At 45.5% G+C, this 14,811-nt stretch overlaps 1 protein-coding gene across 3 annotated transcripts in view; it reads right to left on the reverse strand.

Moving 5' to 3' along the window:
• Positions 1–14,811, reverse strand: part of LOC135917978 (tyrosine-protein phosphatase Lar-like) — a 691,474-nt gene that overhangs the window by 18,662 nt on the left and 658,001 nt on the right. For all 3 annotated transcript variants that reach the window (XM_065451631.1, XM_065451629.1, XM_065451630.1), the window contains 11 exons: positions 14,395–14,581; positions 13,114–13,208; positions 11,789–12,005; positions 9,768–9,940; positions 8,068–8,250; positions 6,781–6,980; positions 5,755–6,001; positions 4,741–5,046; positions 3,234–3,347; positions 1,103–1,257; positions 277–562 (listed from right to left, as the gene is read on the reverse strand). In XM_065451631.1, the coding sequence (XP_065307703.1) occupies positions 277–562; positions 1,103–1,257; positions 3,234–3,347; positions 4,741–5,046; positions 5,755–6,001; positions 6,781–6,980; positions 8,068–8,250; positions 9,768–9,940; positions 11,789–12,005; positions 13,114–13,208; positions 14,395–14,581 (2,163 nt within the window). The remainder of the gene's footprint in view (positions 1–276; positions 563–1,102; positions 1,258–3,233; positions 3,348–4,740; positions 5,047–5,754; positions 6,002–6,780; positions 6,981–8,067; positions 8,251–9,767; positions 9,941–11,788; positions 12,006–13,113; positions 13,209–14,394; positions 14,582–14,811) is intronic.

A 14,811-nucleotide genomic window follows, 5' to 3' on the forward strand; every position in this document is an offset into this window, starting at 1 on the left:
TGCCACTAAAGCGATTGCTATTGGGGTGACCATAGGGGTCAGGCGTGTGCTGCTAACTGCTACAGTTAAAATTATCTGGCGAAGGCTAATTTTCAGATCGAAATAATGCAAGTGTGGGCCCATACAAATGCATGGGCACCAGTCGGGTATCTTCTGCTGGGATCGAATTAACCGAAAAATCAAATTAGCCGGAGCTGAATTAATGAAAGTCCACTGTATTCCATTCTCCCCATTAACTCAAACTAGACCCGGCGTCCGGAAGACCGCGTCACGCACCTTAAACTCGAGCTCCATGCCCGTGCAGGCCTCTCCGGGCACCAGCTGCAGCAGGGACTGGAGGTGGGCCGCCAGGGCACGGGCGGGAACCTCTGTGTTGCCCGCCAGCACGGCCTCCAGCAGCGCGTCGTGGATGAACAGGTACTGGTCCTCCGTCTGGACCATGTAGTTTCGCTGCGCCCGCAGGCACGTCACATGCCCATAGATGTCCACTGTGCCCTCGTGCCGCATACGCTCCAGCATCGAGTCGATCACCACGAAGCAACCCGTCCGGCCTACACCGGCACTGTTGGAAGCACGGAGATGGCGAGAATTGAGCCGTTGTCCATCTGGCACACCACCCCTTGTCGTCAACGTTATCAATGGTTGATTGACTGACAGATGCAGTTTGACCACTCAAAGCATCACCAGGGCTAATGAGCGACATTGTTGAGGATTGATTTTGACCACACAGATTTACTAAGTATGCAAGCAATGTATTGATTACGCCCTCAATATAACGCAGTTGATGCAACCAGGACTTGAACCTGCGACCTCATGCCCAGCTGCATCATCAATGATGCAGCTAAATACATTGAACAACAAAGGCGTTTCTTTCTTGTCGATTTGGTCCCACATATCACCACACTATGCCTGCAAATGGCTTTAGGTACCTGACATGTTCGCAGTTTCCCACCATGTGAGTAGGCTGAAAAGCTTGCTGATCGTGACTCTCACGATTGAGCTGCTTCTGGACTATCGTGCAGAAAGATCTGTGTGAGATCATCACTACACGAAGCTGCTGCGGGCACAAACAGGAGAACTGCATGTAACGTCATCACATTACCTGCAATGAACGATGAGGGGACCAGCCTCTGGCGGGTTCATCGTCCTCACACGCTTCAGGAACATGAGGAACGGTGTTGGGTGGTCAGGAACGCCGTGGTCGGGCCAGGCTGTAAACTGGAACTGCCGCACTTCGCGGCGCTCAAGGTAACCGGACTGGTGGGATCGAGATGAGAACGACCAGTGAGGAAAGCAGCCAGCGAGTAATGTGGGGTGAAAGCAAGGAAAGGCTTTGAAATGATCAGCAGTACACAATTAAGAGCTCTCAATTCTCAAACTCAATTGTCAGACTCAATTGCCAGACTGAAGGCTGAGAAAGGTATCGATCATCCTCTACGGCTCTTGAGCTACACAATTAAGAGCTCTCAATTGTCAAACTCAATTGTCAAACTTAATTGTCAGACTTAATTGTCAGACTGAAGGCTGAGGAAGGTATCGATCATTCTCTGCGGCTCTTGAGCATTTGAATGTTTTCAGGGACTGAGATGACGCACTGAATGTACGGGTGTTAATGACAACGATGACTTCCCAAAACATAACATCCGGCCCTCTTACAAGCTCCATTACACGCCATACTAAGGGAAACTATCTACAGCATTACCCATGCTACTCATTTGATGTCCACCACTGTCCACAGCCAACAATAGCACTGAACAATTGTTTTACCCTTGATATTGGACTCGCAATACATCCTAAGTAGCCTAAACACCAATCTAAGAGACTAGAGAAATAACAAAGGTTATTAAAAACAATTAGCAGGTGCCAGTCAGATGCCTGGAGGCAAACAAATTAACTAATAGGATAATAATAATTACCTGATAATAATTACAATAAATATCGATTCACAATAGCCGCGTGACACTTGGAAACCTGACAAACCACCTCGCAAACGAAGGCGAAGGCACAGGATGGCAAGAAAGTTGTTCACTGCTGTCATCTTCGCGACACATAGAACGGCGGTCTCTCGCTAGCGATGCCAATTTTGTGTTGCCTTTGTGTCGTATTTGAAACAGGGGCCGTATTTTGAAATGGTCACATTCGGTGATGATATTGCCTTGGCCATGCCTTCGTCATAGGTGCGCACATTGGCTGTTTGAGAACTACGTCATACGATTTTGCTCAACCAGCTGATCAGTGTGTGCCTGACAGCTATCGATAGTATCGCCATAGCGGATCACATCAGAATACGTCCCCCACGACGCTGGTCATCCAACTTTGCAGAGTATAATGGCTCATGTTTTTTATTAGGCGGGCGCCAAAGTGTCACGACGTGGCTTCATGCATTGGCGCCGACGGCGGATAAACGAGAGAGGAGGGGGGAGCATTGTGCAAGCTTGCCGTGACCCTCTAGATTTTGGAACCTTTGACAGGTGGCAAATCACACCAAACTTGACAATGAAACGGCATGCATGGCGCCTAATCTCTACTGTCAGTATCGGCTACCAGAGTCACGTGACGCGTGGCCCTTTGTCTGTTGCACAGATTGGCCTAACCCAACAACTGCCGTCAAGTTGGGATAGCCCTGCATTTTGGAGGAAAACTGTAAAACAAAACTTTCTATGCAATAAACAAAAGATTGCTGGAAAACACAGGTCCATAATTAAACTGAGAACCTCATAAGTATTCTGCACAATAGAATGTCACTCATTTAATAGTTTCAGAGGAGACAAAGCACTTGCTTCTTTTCAACAGAAATTCCATCAATAAAAAAATATATTTCAGACCTTCACAAACTATAACTGAGCTGTAAACGGTGCTGACATAATAATTCGGTGTTCCTTTGAACAAGAGTAGACTGTACTGAATATCTTCATTTCTGTGTACTTATGTTACTCATAACTTGCTACATTCTTGCTATGCAATTGCTAGGAGACTCGCGAGCAAGCGTAACACTGCATTTTCTCACCCGCAATGAGTTCTCATTAAATTTTGTGAAAAATTTTCTGCTCTTTGATATTCAATTAGATATTGGGCTTTCTTTCTTGACTCAATTGAATATTTCATTCAAAATGTACTATTCGGTATTCAAACACCCCCTAGGTATCACAACTAGTAATCCTGCAGAAGAATAAGAGGGGGGGGGGGGGGCAGAAAAAGAAGAAAGAAAGAAAATAGCCAATGAAGAAACTCACTCTTTTTAGGCTGAATGTCCGAATACAGTATGTTGCCAGCTCCTGAACATCCTCTAGGGTCACTTCCATGAGGCCATAGGCTTCAGAACCTCTAGATGGCCAGTACTGGTCACACTGCAACGAAATGGTTTGTGCATGCAAACACATGTACGGAAAAACACTTTGCAAGCAATGCAAATGAATTTGGGAATTCCTCAGTCATCTCGGTTGCTCCTGAATGGTGCAGATACAAATGTTAAGTACCGTTATGTAGCATGAAGTAACCTTCATGGCACTAACAAAAAAAGAAGAGGGGAGGGGGGCGACAAGAAACACTTCTCAAGCTAGACAATTGTGTAGAATGCATTAGCACAAACGTACTATCACCCTATAGATTTTTTTTTTGTAAGCCTGTCATAGTCCTTGACAGGACTAAAGAAAACTGACGGCCAAGGAATTTTCGTCAAGGTCTAGCAGTGAGTCCAGACATCGGCATGTCTTATGGCTTTAGGAAAGCACAATGGCTTCTGAAATCGTACCTGCCAACCTGTGAACATTAAAATTCGTAGACATGCCAAGCACATACAAGAAACAGGTAGAGGGGGACAAACCAAAGATTTTTTCCCCCCCTGATCACACACCTTTTGTGGGATATAAAGGCACTTTATTAACAATTATTTACCTCTAGAAAGAGCACAAAAGAATCCACAAACTTGGAACAGCAGTGACTCGCAAGCAAGATGTTCACCTTTTCAACGAGTGCACTGTAGCCAATTTGCCTGCTTCAAAAGGAGGAGGAACTTTATTATTGCAGAAGTTGTTGCGTGGTTTATTCCCGGGTGGTTCCCTCTGACAGAGCTCTACTGGCGATCGCGGCTCGCAGGGCCTGGTCGAGGGTCACCAGTTGGCTTCCCAGATCCAGTTCGGAGAGTCTTGCCTCCCAAGGCCATGTAGTGAGTGCATGTGCTTTGACTCATGGCGAAATTGCGTCGCCCAGACAGTAGGTGCATTCGTGTGTTATGTGTGCGAGTGTCGCTGTGTGGTTGCTACACCAGGGACATGTCCGGGACGTATATCTGTCTGGGGAGATCGCATGTAGACGAGACAAGTGTGGGTATGTGTTCGTTTGCATGCGGCGCCAGTCCCTTGCCTGGAGTTTATTGAGAGCTTTGTGCGGAGGAGCACATTGTCTTCTTTAAAGAACTTGTCAGAATCAACTGGCTCCAAGGAAGTGCACCTCTGTATCTTTTGCAGCGACAAGAGGGCAGCCCCGTTACCACCACAATGTGTTTCTTGCATGCATATACGCCTCTCCGTTTTTTAAAACCCCCTTAAAATTTTTTTAAAACAGCAATTACTTTTTGTAACACTTGACCCAACATTCCTAAAATCGTAGAATGAGCCGAACTTCGTAAATATTACGAAAAAAATTTGGGAGAGTTGGCAAGCACATGAAAAACTTGCGCTCCAACTCGAACTGGAATGTCTTGTGCCTTTGGCGTTCATGAATGGTTGAGACTCTGCTCACCTTGACCCTCGTTCGTTCCTCCAGCTTGGTCATCATGACTATGGTGACGCTGTGCTGCTCCCAGACCATGCGCCAGAAGTCGCTGCAGGTCTCGGGCAGCGGGCCCTGGGTGGCGATGTAGGCGTTGCGGCGGCGGTAGCCGTCGCAGTAGTTTGCGTTGATGTAGTCCGAGCCGGGGATGCCCTCGATGGGCTGCAGCACCACGCGGCTGTGGTCGTAGGCGACCACGTTGGCGTACCGGTTCTTCGGCTTGTTCGACTCCAGGTTTGAGTGCTCCCAGGTGAACTGCTGGCCCGGGTCGATAGACTGTGCGTGTGTAAAAAGTGAAACGTAAGCAAGAACAAGGGATTCTAAGTGTGTTAGTGAGTAATGTTCCTAGGGTCTGATGCCAGCACATTCTCACTTTAACTTTGACCTTCAATGTGTGGCTTGCAAACACGCAACAGCTGAGCTACACTAGGGCGAGGCACACAATACTCCTCCGGTGTTAGCAATTGCACAACTTGACACTGCTCCTAGATTACACTGTATTGACGACAGCGTTGTCTCCAGAATGAAGTGATCACTGTTGTTCGATAACACGCTACATGGTTACTCGAGAACTGAGCAAACAAAAGGGGACAAGGACCAAACACTACTTGCACAGCATTACGGTCCTCACATATTTGTGCAATGAGGGGCTGCTTAAAATTGTCCAAGCTGGCAATTTTTAACAGGTGCCTGACGTGCCTTGTTATCTTTAGTTCGGAAATCAGTATGCAATGTTAGTGAAGTAGTGATTAGCTTGAATTGATAGCCTTCGCCGCCCTCCATTTAGCGGAGCTCAGCAGTTTGCATTGTGCTGATGTAGTACATATACAAATACAGCCAACAGACTCAACAAATATGTATGACATCACTTCTTCCTTTCTTTTGCTAAACCCATAGCGAGAGTGCCACAAAAAGGGTAATTAACAATTTTGGCTAAATTTTAACATTTCCCGCGTCCCTTAGAAACAAAGAGCTTTCCCGCACCTCATACTCCTGGGAGAAGCGCAGGTTGTCGTTTGCCTTCAGCGTCTCGATGTGCCCTGCCAGCTGGCTCACGGGAATGGGCGGGTGGCCGACCATCGCGGGCGTCTGGTAGTTGAGGCGCCGCAGCTCCACGGGGTCCGCACCCGCTCCCCCGACTCCGCCGGGGTGGGAGGATGCCAGGTCCCCCGAGTTCATCAGCAGCTTCATGGTCGTCTCCCCCGCAGGCGCCTTGGCCTGCTGTCGTCTCCTGCATGGCGGTCAGTTGACTGACTAATTCGTGGGGTTTAATGTATTTAACGTAATGCGGTGCAGTGCCCTGGATTTTGATCCGCTGTTTTTTTTGTTGCACACCACAATAGTTTTTTACTTTCTCCCTAATTGAAATGCAGGTGCCACGGCTGGGGATCAAACCCGAAAACTCACACTCGGCAGATGAATGCCACAACCAATGGGCTACTGCAGTGGGCGAGAGCCTGGAATCCTGTGCCGAGGCTAGTAGCCATACGCCAAGTTTAGCCATTAGACTTTTATAATGGCACCAATGGCAATAATGGTACAAGAAACCCACGTGATTTGTCTCTGAAATGGCCCCGCACTAGGCCCCACCGAAAGTTTTGCTTCTGCACTGGAACTTGTAAACGGTCCTCTAGGGAGAGTTTTACCGCAAGCACTTTTCAAACTGGCATCAGGTCTGATCCTGATTACCCAATTGCAATTTTGCCTCTCATTGCTTCCAGGAGGTGGGCTCCATTGTAAACATAGACACTCCCTGTCTTTATCTAGACCACCGTCCGGAAATGACCGGAGCCGAGGGAGGTTGTCAAGTCTATGTCACAAGTACTCTTCCCCCTTTCTATTCTTCTCTTCGTTTTTTTTTTGGGTTGCACAGCACACTTCCAGTGGCAGGGTTGCACATTCTGCATTGTATGGTTTACCAAAGTGACACGCCACAATCGGTGACGTTGCAGGCAGCGCAGTGCTTCTGAATTCTTAAGAGGCGTCTACGTGCGTGAACTCGGTTCTGACCTTTTCATGAGGATGAAAAAGAGCGTGAGGAAGAGGGCCATGAAGACAATGAGCAGCACGGGGCCGACGATCCAGCCCACGTCGGTGCGGGCACGCTCGATGTGTGACACGTTGGGCACGTCATCGGCCGAGGGAAGCCGAACCTGGGGCAGCATCTCCAGGCTCAGCTCGTCCGAGAATGGGCTTGTTGTGAACAGGTTCTGGGAAAGCCAGAGAGAGAGATTGTTCATGCAATCATGCTTGACATGATGTTGCTCCCTTGATGCAGACAATCAGTTCTGAATGGCTCAATTTACAATGTGCTCTTGTTAATTCAAACTTGTAAGGACGGCAGAATTTTGTTTGCATTATAGGAAGAATGCATTATTTGACATTGGATAAGATACACTTTTAAATATAATAATGACTTGTTAAATACATAGGTATCACACTCAGTCATATTTTACTGCATGCAGGGGAAAGAACTGCCTAAGGTGCATGACCCAGTCACTGCTTGAAAAAAATAAAATAAAAAAAATAACAATAAACAGTTTGGAGATATAAGTGTCATGATAACACCGCAAAAACCTTACCACTACATATACCAATTTCCCTCAAAGTCCATGATGAAATAAGGCAGCTGATTTTCAAAGCCACGTCCCCCCTTAAATGTTGTCCTAAATTATGAATTAACCTAGGGAATTGTTCAAATTAGTCAGTTTAATTAAATCTTAAAGAGATAGCGAGTCAACTAAGGCTCTGATGCTTGCTTGAATTAACTAGAGATACACTTGCAAGGTTTAAAGTCCCAAAATGGCACAGTGGGCTACGAGAGACACCGTAGTAGGGAGCTCCGGATGAGTTTTGACCACTTGCCCTTACACCTATATCAGAGCACATGAGCGTTCTTGCATTTTGCCCTTATCAAAATGTGACTGTCTTGGCCGAGAAATGAACCTGTTATTTTGTGCTCAGCAGCAGAGTGACACAACCACTAAGCTACCACTGCGGGCAATTAACTGGAATTTTGAATTACCCAAGCTTCAATTACAATCAGATGACAGCACTTTATTTTCAAGCATACAAGATGATCATGAATGCAATCTGGAGGGCAACTTTCTGGGCCTCGAACAGGAGAATTCTGTGTTACGACAGTCAATGGGCGACTGTCAGATATAGCCATGACGGCCAAGGTGTTAATAAAACAAAACAAAGAGCAGATCCTAGCAAAGAGAAAGTCAACAGACATACTAAACTAAAATTTTTACAGAAAGGCATGCTTCCGTTAGCTTCTAGTCACAATCTCACCTTTTGCAGAGTGTCCACAACGGCTCGTACGAAAATTCGGTACCGCCGGTACGGTTGTAGCTTGCGGTTTCGGAAACCACCGTTCACTTTCATGTCTCCCAGAACAAACCGTTCGGGCATGTTCTGGCGAACGAATGCTGCCGCTATGTAGGGACCATCTTCGTCCAAAGGTGTAGACATCAACTGCAGGACAAGGCCTCAAAGTTACACGAAAATCAAATTATGGGATTTAACGTGCCTAAGCAAAGCACACAACGGCAAGCCTCACAAGAATAAGTACGTAGTTGGTGCATTGTACCAGTGCTACATCTAATAAATGACATTAATAGTAAGGGGTGTGCATATACCAAACACTAGTAGATCGAATCAAGAAAAAAGAAGCTGAATATCGAATACTGAATATCAGAAAATTTAACACAAACATTTATGCTTCCAAATTTTGTGCAAGAAGCACAGGGCTTCACATGCTGAAGAAGCTGATCAGGTTACCCACAACAAGAATCTTGCTAGCTATCAGTAACTCAGGTACCTATTAATCAAGATGTATAGTATCAGTATAGTATTTCGTGTATAGTACATACACCAAATCAGTATGCCCGCACTGATAACTCAATTCATGTATCAAGGTCTCGAAAATGTTTTTTATTGATAGAATGTCTGTCAATTAGAATTAAGTGCTTTTTTTCCCTCTGAAGCCAAGGAAATAGCACAGTGCCTAATGGCAAACCTTCAATTGCTTAGAAAGTATTGCTTTCCAGTTTCCTTTCCGGAAACAGGAGGGTTTTTCCATCTTTATAGCAGGCAGTTTCTGTGGGTTATCGTAAGCTCGTTAAAGGCCAATCTGCACGACACACAAAAGGGGGAATGCGTGTCATGTCACCAGGCATCACTCTGCGCGGTCATTGGCTCCGCAAAAGCGTCGACTGTGGTCGGCATCAGCAGTAAGGACTTTTCAAATCGGGAGGCCTAAGGCAAGTTCGTGCGACAGCCCCCCCCCCCCCCATTTCCCCTTTATTTTTTCGTCGGCGTCCATCTGTCGTATCATTAAATGTGTCGGCAGCCAGGTGTCTGCAGCCTGTCACGTACGGAGGTGAGAGCAGAAGTAAAAGAACAAATTCTAGTTAGACCTAGCTTGTGAATGTTACAGATTGGTGCACATTATAGATTTTCATCAAAATAATTGTGACATGCCAATTTTTTTTTTTTTTTACTGTATTCACCCTATTGTACAGGCTGTAATAGACCATAACCTATAGTTACAGAGTTACTTCTTCACTTTGGCACAGATGATGGCTTTCGATATGTTACAATACTCTGTGGCATTCACCCTGTGTTACATTCTTCAACGGACTTACTTAGCACATCACCTACTGCCTGATTGGTCTGCAGGCACACTGCACATAGACCAACCAACTGGATGTTGTTTGTAATAGTCATTTTTGCTATAAAATTAACAAAATAATTAATTGCACTTCACTTTTTCAAGATAGCAAAGGGCTTTCAAGAAGCGTCACATTTATGGGGTAGCCATATGCTGTATCACTTTGTTAAAGTGAGGCCTTCTTCTATACCAGAGGGCCTTCTTCACAGGAAGCTTCCCTCACAGTTCTGAACCACAGGACCTGCCTCCTCTAGTTCTATACTGCTTGATAGTAGACTTCAAACTGCCACGCAAAAGACACAGGCAAGCCTGGACACACCTCTTCTATCTTGTAATCGTCCGGCTCCTTGGTGGCAAACTCTGAAGGGACGACGACAAGGTAGTACTGCTTGATGGGACCATACTCTTCCGAGGCTTTGGGCAGGATGACGGTGATCTCGTCCCCATTGCTGATTGGCCACAGAGCATCCGGCTTCACCATTGGTTTTGGAGCTACAGGAAAGACAGCCCAAATGTCAGTTCATCGTCACTTGTAGATTTTCCGAAAATTTTATAACATTTCTTTTTCTTTTTATCCTGGGAGGCATAAAGAATAAAGCGAAGAAACTTGTTAGCCTTGATGCAGTTATATGTGCATTTTTTGTAGCATCCGAACGTTTATGGTCTGCACCAATTAAACGAAACACTTCAGGTAGTGTATGAAAAATCGCACGAACAGATTCTCAGTTTTTATGTGCCACAACCATAATGTGATCATGAGGCAGGCTGTAATGAAGACTACCGATTAATTCTGGCCACCTGAGGTTTTTTAACATGCATCCAATGCACAGTACACGCATGTTTGCATTCTGCCGCCACGGTCGGAATCCAAGGCGCGACCTCGAACTAAGCAGTGAAATGAGCCATAGCCACTGAGCTACCGTTGCAGATGGTGTATGCTATACACTTCGTGCCACCATAGATAATGTTAAGGTATTACTTTCCATTTTTTGTTAACCTCTTATAGCCTTAATTTTTAGCCCGAAGAAAAAAACAATTGATCTGCAAATAAAAAAATACTATGTGACGTTGGAACATCCCAAAATTATTTTCACATCATTTGGTGAATACAGTTAGTAGGCACGTTAAGACAAACTGAAATGGGTGTTTAGCAAGCACGAAAGAATGCCGTAATATTCGCAGGTCATCGCACTGTACATAACTCAGTGGGTGCATCATCTCGCATGTTATGGCAGCCTCGAAAACAGTCAGTATTGCAGAGACGACGACCACAATACGTGCGCCTGAATGAATAAATCTGCATGACCTTTTTGGAGTGTTCATCATCGTTGGAAGTACCAAGTGCAGAACATTGTTTTCCGAGTACAGTGCTTTTGGGAAAGGGGACTGGAGGGGAAGGAGCAGCGTTTATGAACAGCAAGTGTTGCAATGCGCGCTTGTAGGTTCATGAACAGTAGCTTGTCTATGTATTCATGTGCCTTCTACTGTCAATGTCTGTATGTGTTACACTAGTAGTAGAAGCATTGTCCCCATCCAGCAGCTTCGACTTCACCACCCTAAACCTCTCTACTTTGTGAAAGTGCGGCAGTGAATGGGAACAATATATTAACCCTTTGTGGCTAGGTTGTGGGGTGTTTAAGAACCATGAAGACAAAAATTTTGGAAGAATTTTGTTGCCTGTAGTAACACTTGTCCATTTCTGAAGCTTCAGTAGGAACAAATTTTCACCAAGAGTGGTATCTGCTGGAATTAGGGCTCATTCAAGCTGATGACCGACAGAGGTCGTGTGACCATGTTGGTCGCAGATGGTCGCCTTTCTTCAAAAGCAACCAATCAAGGCTAGTCGCTCACTGCTCAATCATTTCAGTCAGAAAACTGCTGAACCTATCAGAAGCGCACCAACAGGACGTGTGTATACGCCGACGCTTATATTACGTGGTGATGGCATGGCGAGCAGACACGAACCGCATATCGCGAGACATTTGAGTGCGGCGACAGGCTGCTCGCACTTGCTGGTGTGAACATAGGTCGCCTTGAGCCGCTTTTAGGTCGCCAGTCGCGATTGGTTGCGCGACCTCCTCAAGTCGTCAGCGTGAATGAACCCTTATTCATTTCAACTTCAGAAGCTCCACTACCCAGTTTCACACACCTGATGCACCGAAGAACCGTTTGTGTCGGTCCCGACCTTACCAAATTCTTGCCGCTCTGTTCCTAAATATGTGCTCAGTTTGCCTTTTGCATGCTAAAGTTAAAGCCCTCTGTCACTCCAGCTCTCTATTAGTCAATACTGCATCAAAGGAGAAAGCAAGCAACGAAGAGTATCGAGAAAGGACCAGTCACCGGCCATGGCTGTGGTGACCATGATCTTGGCAGGTGGCCGGTACGACCCGTCCCGTGGCACGGCTGTCAGGTTGACCTTGTAACTTGTGAACGGGATCAGGTTCTCTATGGTGTAGTTTGTCGTGCCAACGTCCAACAGGACGCTCTGCGGTGGGATTGGAAGCTCCTGCGGGCTGCCTCGGCTATCATAGAACTCCTTGTGTGCGCTGTAAGAGATCTGTGGGGCCAAGACGTGAATAAGCACTTGTCATATTGACTCAACTCTAATGAGTACATTTTTTCTTTGTGGGAAATGATGTGAGCACTAGAATCTAGAGCAAAACCGAGAACTTCAATTGTGACAACCTACCATCATTGGCATAAAAAAATAGCTGTTATTCAATCCACATGCTGCTGCAGGAGCTTCAGCTGGTATGCACTACGAGTTTGTTAGGCTGCCATGGTCTACGATGTGTTTCAAGAAATTCGGTACCTCGAATACTGTGAACAGCATTGGAGACGAGATCCCCTGGGCTGTTGACGGTGATAACAAGTTCTCCGACAGCGACGATAAGTGGTGCCCACACTACTCTGCGACTTAGATGCAATCAATTTACTGCTCCAAGTGAGACTAAATTGTCATTTGATTCTTTCTCTTACAATGGAATTCTGGTGAATTAACTACCAAAAGTATTACGTTCTTCATTTCTGGCTGTGAAAACCTAGTGCGTGTTGCAATCGAGGGCATGTTAGAATTGAGCAAATGCAGTATGTGGTAGGCCTGAAAACCACCTTTGATGCATACATCCATGTGAACTTGGGTTACAGGTAAATAACAAGTGAACATGAAATACAAAAAGGTCATTTCTGTGCTGCATTACTAAATGTATGGCAGGTTAATCTGCACCTTCTAGTATGGCTGATTGCTGTTTACTTCGTGCATATTCTAGAGTTGATTGCTGGACTAATGTTTGTATTATGTTTTGCTTTGATATTTGCACAGAAAGCTAATTTACTTAACATAATTAGCAATGTCACACCCCTATCACCATAATGTCAAAGATAATTAGCATAATTAATGACATCAAAACCTAAATACCAGAAAGAACTCCACCTAGCCTGCTGAATTACACTACACATTTATGTTCACCAAACAGAGTGGGCACTGGGAAATATACGCCATTACTGATACAAATGTCCAAAAGTGTCCCCGAATGCACATTGAAGAACCAGTAAATGCTGTTAAAAAAATGTACCGATCTCAGAGAAACAAATTGTGAAGGTATGTGATGGACTTGCACATTCTGCACCCCACAAGAAAACTAGAATTGACAGCAAGGGCTTACGTTAAACTTGATGTAGTCCAGACGTGTAGGAGGTCGCCAAGACAAAATCATGCCGTGGGTGGTCACGCCGTACGCTCGCAGCTGTGTTGGAACATCTAGAAATTGTACAACACACAGTGTTCTGCGACGCATTGCAAAACAAACAACGCAGTTTGCAAAGCCAACGTAATGGTTTCATCACAGTAACCACCACACAATGCCTGAATATGTAAGGGCAAAACTGAGGAGCATTGTGTTACGAATGCCACCTGCAGATAAAACAGTTATTATAAGGGTTTGACTAGATTTTCTTTTGCAAAGCCTGCCTTGAGTAATAAGAATGCTGTACACCCAGCGCTTCAGTTTAATCTGGACCAATGCAGGGTTCCTTAGTATACACCAGAGCCTCAAGTTGGGCTGGCAATCAAATGCGAAAAGTGGAAGAAGAGTAGCACTGGAGTGGTACATCATCGATTCCTCCATTTCCTTGTGTTAAATTGCAAATTTAAGCCGTATGTTTGTGCTCTGTCGAGTTACTTTGCATTTTTATTACCTCCCTTACTCAATGCCCTGTCAAGGGGCCTGTAAGATATTCTCAATTATTAAATAAATAGTGCAGTGGAATAGGTGACAAAGAAGGAAAATGAAGTCAACAGTGGCAGAAGATTGGATAGAGCAATGCGATTCGGAAATTTGCAGGCTTAGGAATGGGTGAAGTGATGCAACAGAAAGGTAGTAGGAAACTTTTTGGGAGAGATATTCGTTCTGCACTGGGCTTTAAGCGAACTGGCTGGTGATTCAAGCCTTAATACAAAGGCACATTTTGCTCCGGTTAAAATGAAAGAACTTGAGCAGACAATCAAACCCGTCAGCCCATGCTATGTAGCAGAATACCACAACTACTATGCCACTTCAGTGGAACTTAGCTCTAAAAAACCCAGTATTAGCAGCTTGTGTTCCCAGCTATTACATTGCCTTTCCCAACAGGTCTCTAGAATGCGCACTTATAAAAAGCTCAGGATCTCTCATTACTGTAGCTTCTAATGACTTGTAGCAAATGCACATCGCAACCACTTTCTCGAAATACCCATGTAACAGTGATCCTCTGCATAACTTGCCGGTCACAAATAAGAGATTACTCAGATGGCAGGAGTGCCTTCGAATTACTTTTTGTCGCATGCAACTCGTCTACTACAGCAACCTCATGGTCTTGCCGACGATTGCAGAAATACACCAGAATATGCAATCCTGCTACTGATGCAACGATAAGCAAGCCTGATGGACGTGCAATGCATGACTGACCTGTAGGTGTGACTTTGACGGTCACCAGGTCAGAAAGCTTGCCCAGGGATTCCCGCGTGTAGGCGGCCACTCTTATGGCGTAAACTGTGTGGCTTTCGAGGCTTGTCAGCTCGGCTGACCAAGTGAGTGGCACTTTCTTCACCGCCCACTGATCCAGGTCTTCCACGGCCGTCTGAGCATACAGCACCTGCAAAGAAAGAAACAAGAAAAAAAAAAAAGGGGGGGGGGGGTTACACATGAGTCAGACCACTGAATAAAAAGTACAAGCAGCTGAAAGACACCGGTGTTCAGTTCGGAACACCTTGAAATGACATAAATCAGACACACCACAAGCACCTGTCCGTCTTCTTTATTGTGCACTTGTCTCAAGGTGTTTGCGCTAGCATCAATTTACAGGTCGTAGGCCACAACTCGATA

Source organism: Dermacentor albipictus, chromosome 9, assembly GCF_038994185.2.
Source record: "Dermacentor albipictus isolate Rhodes 1998 colony chromosome 9, USDA_Dalb.pri_finalv2, whole genome shotgun sequence".
Lineage (NCBI taxonomy): Eukaryota > Metazoa > Arthropoda > Arachnida > Ixodida > Ixodidae > Dermacentor > Dermacentor albipictus.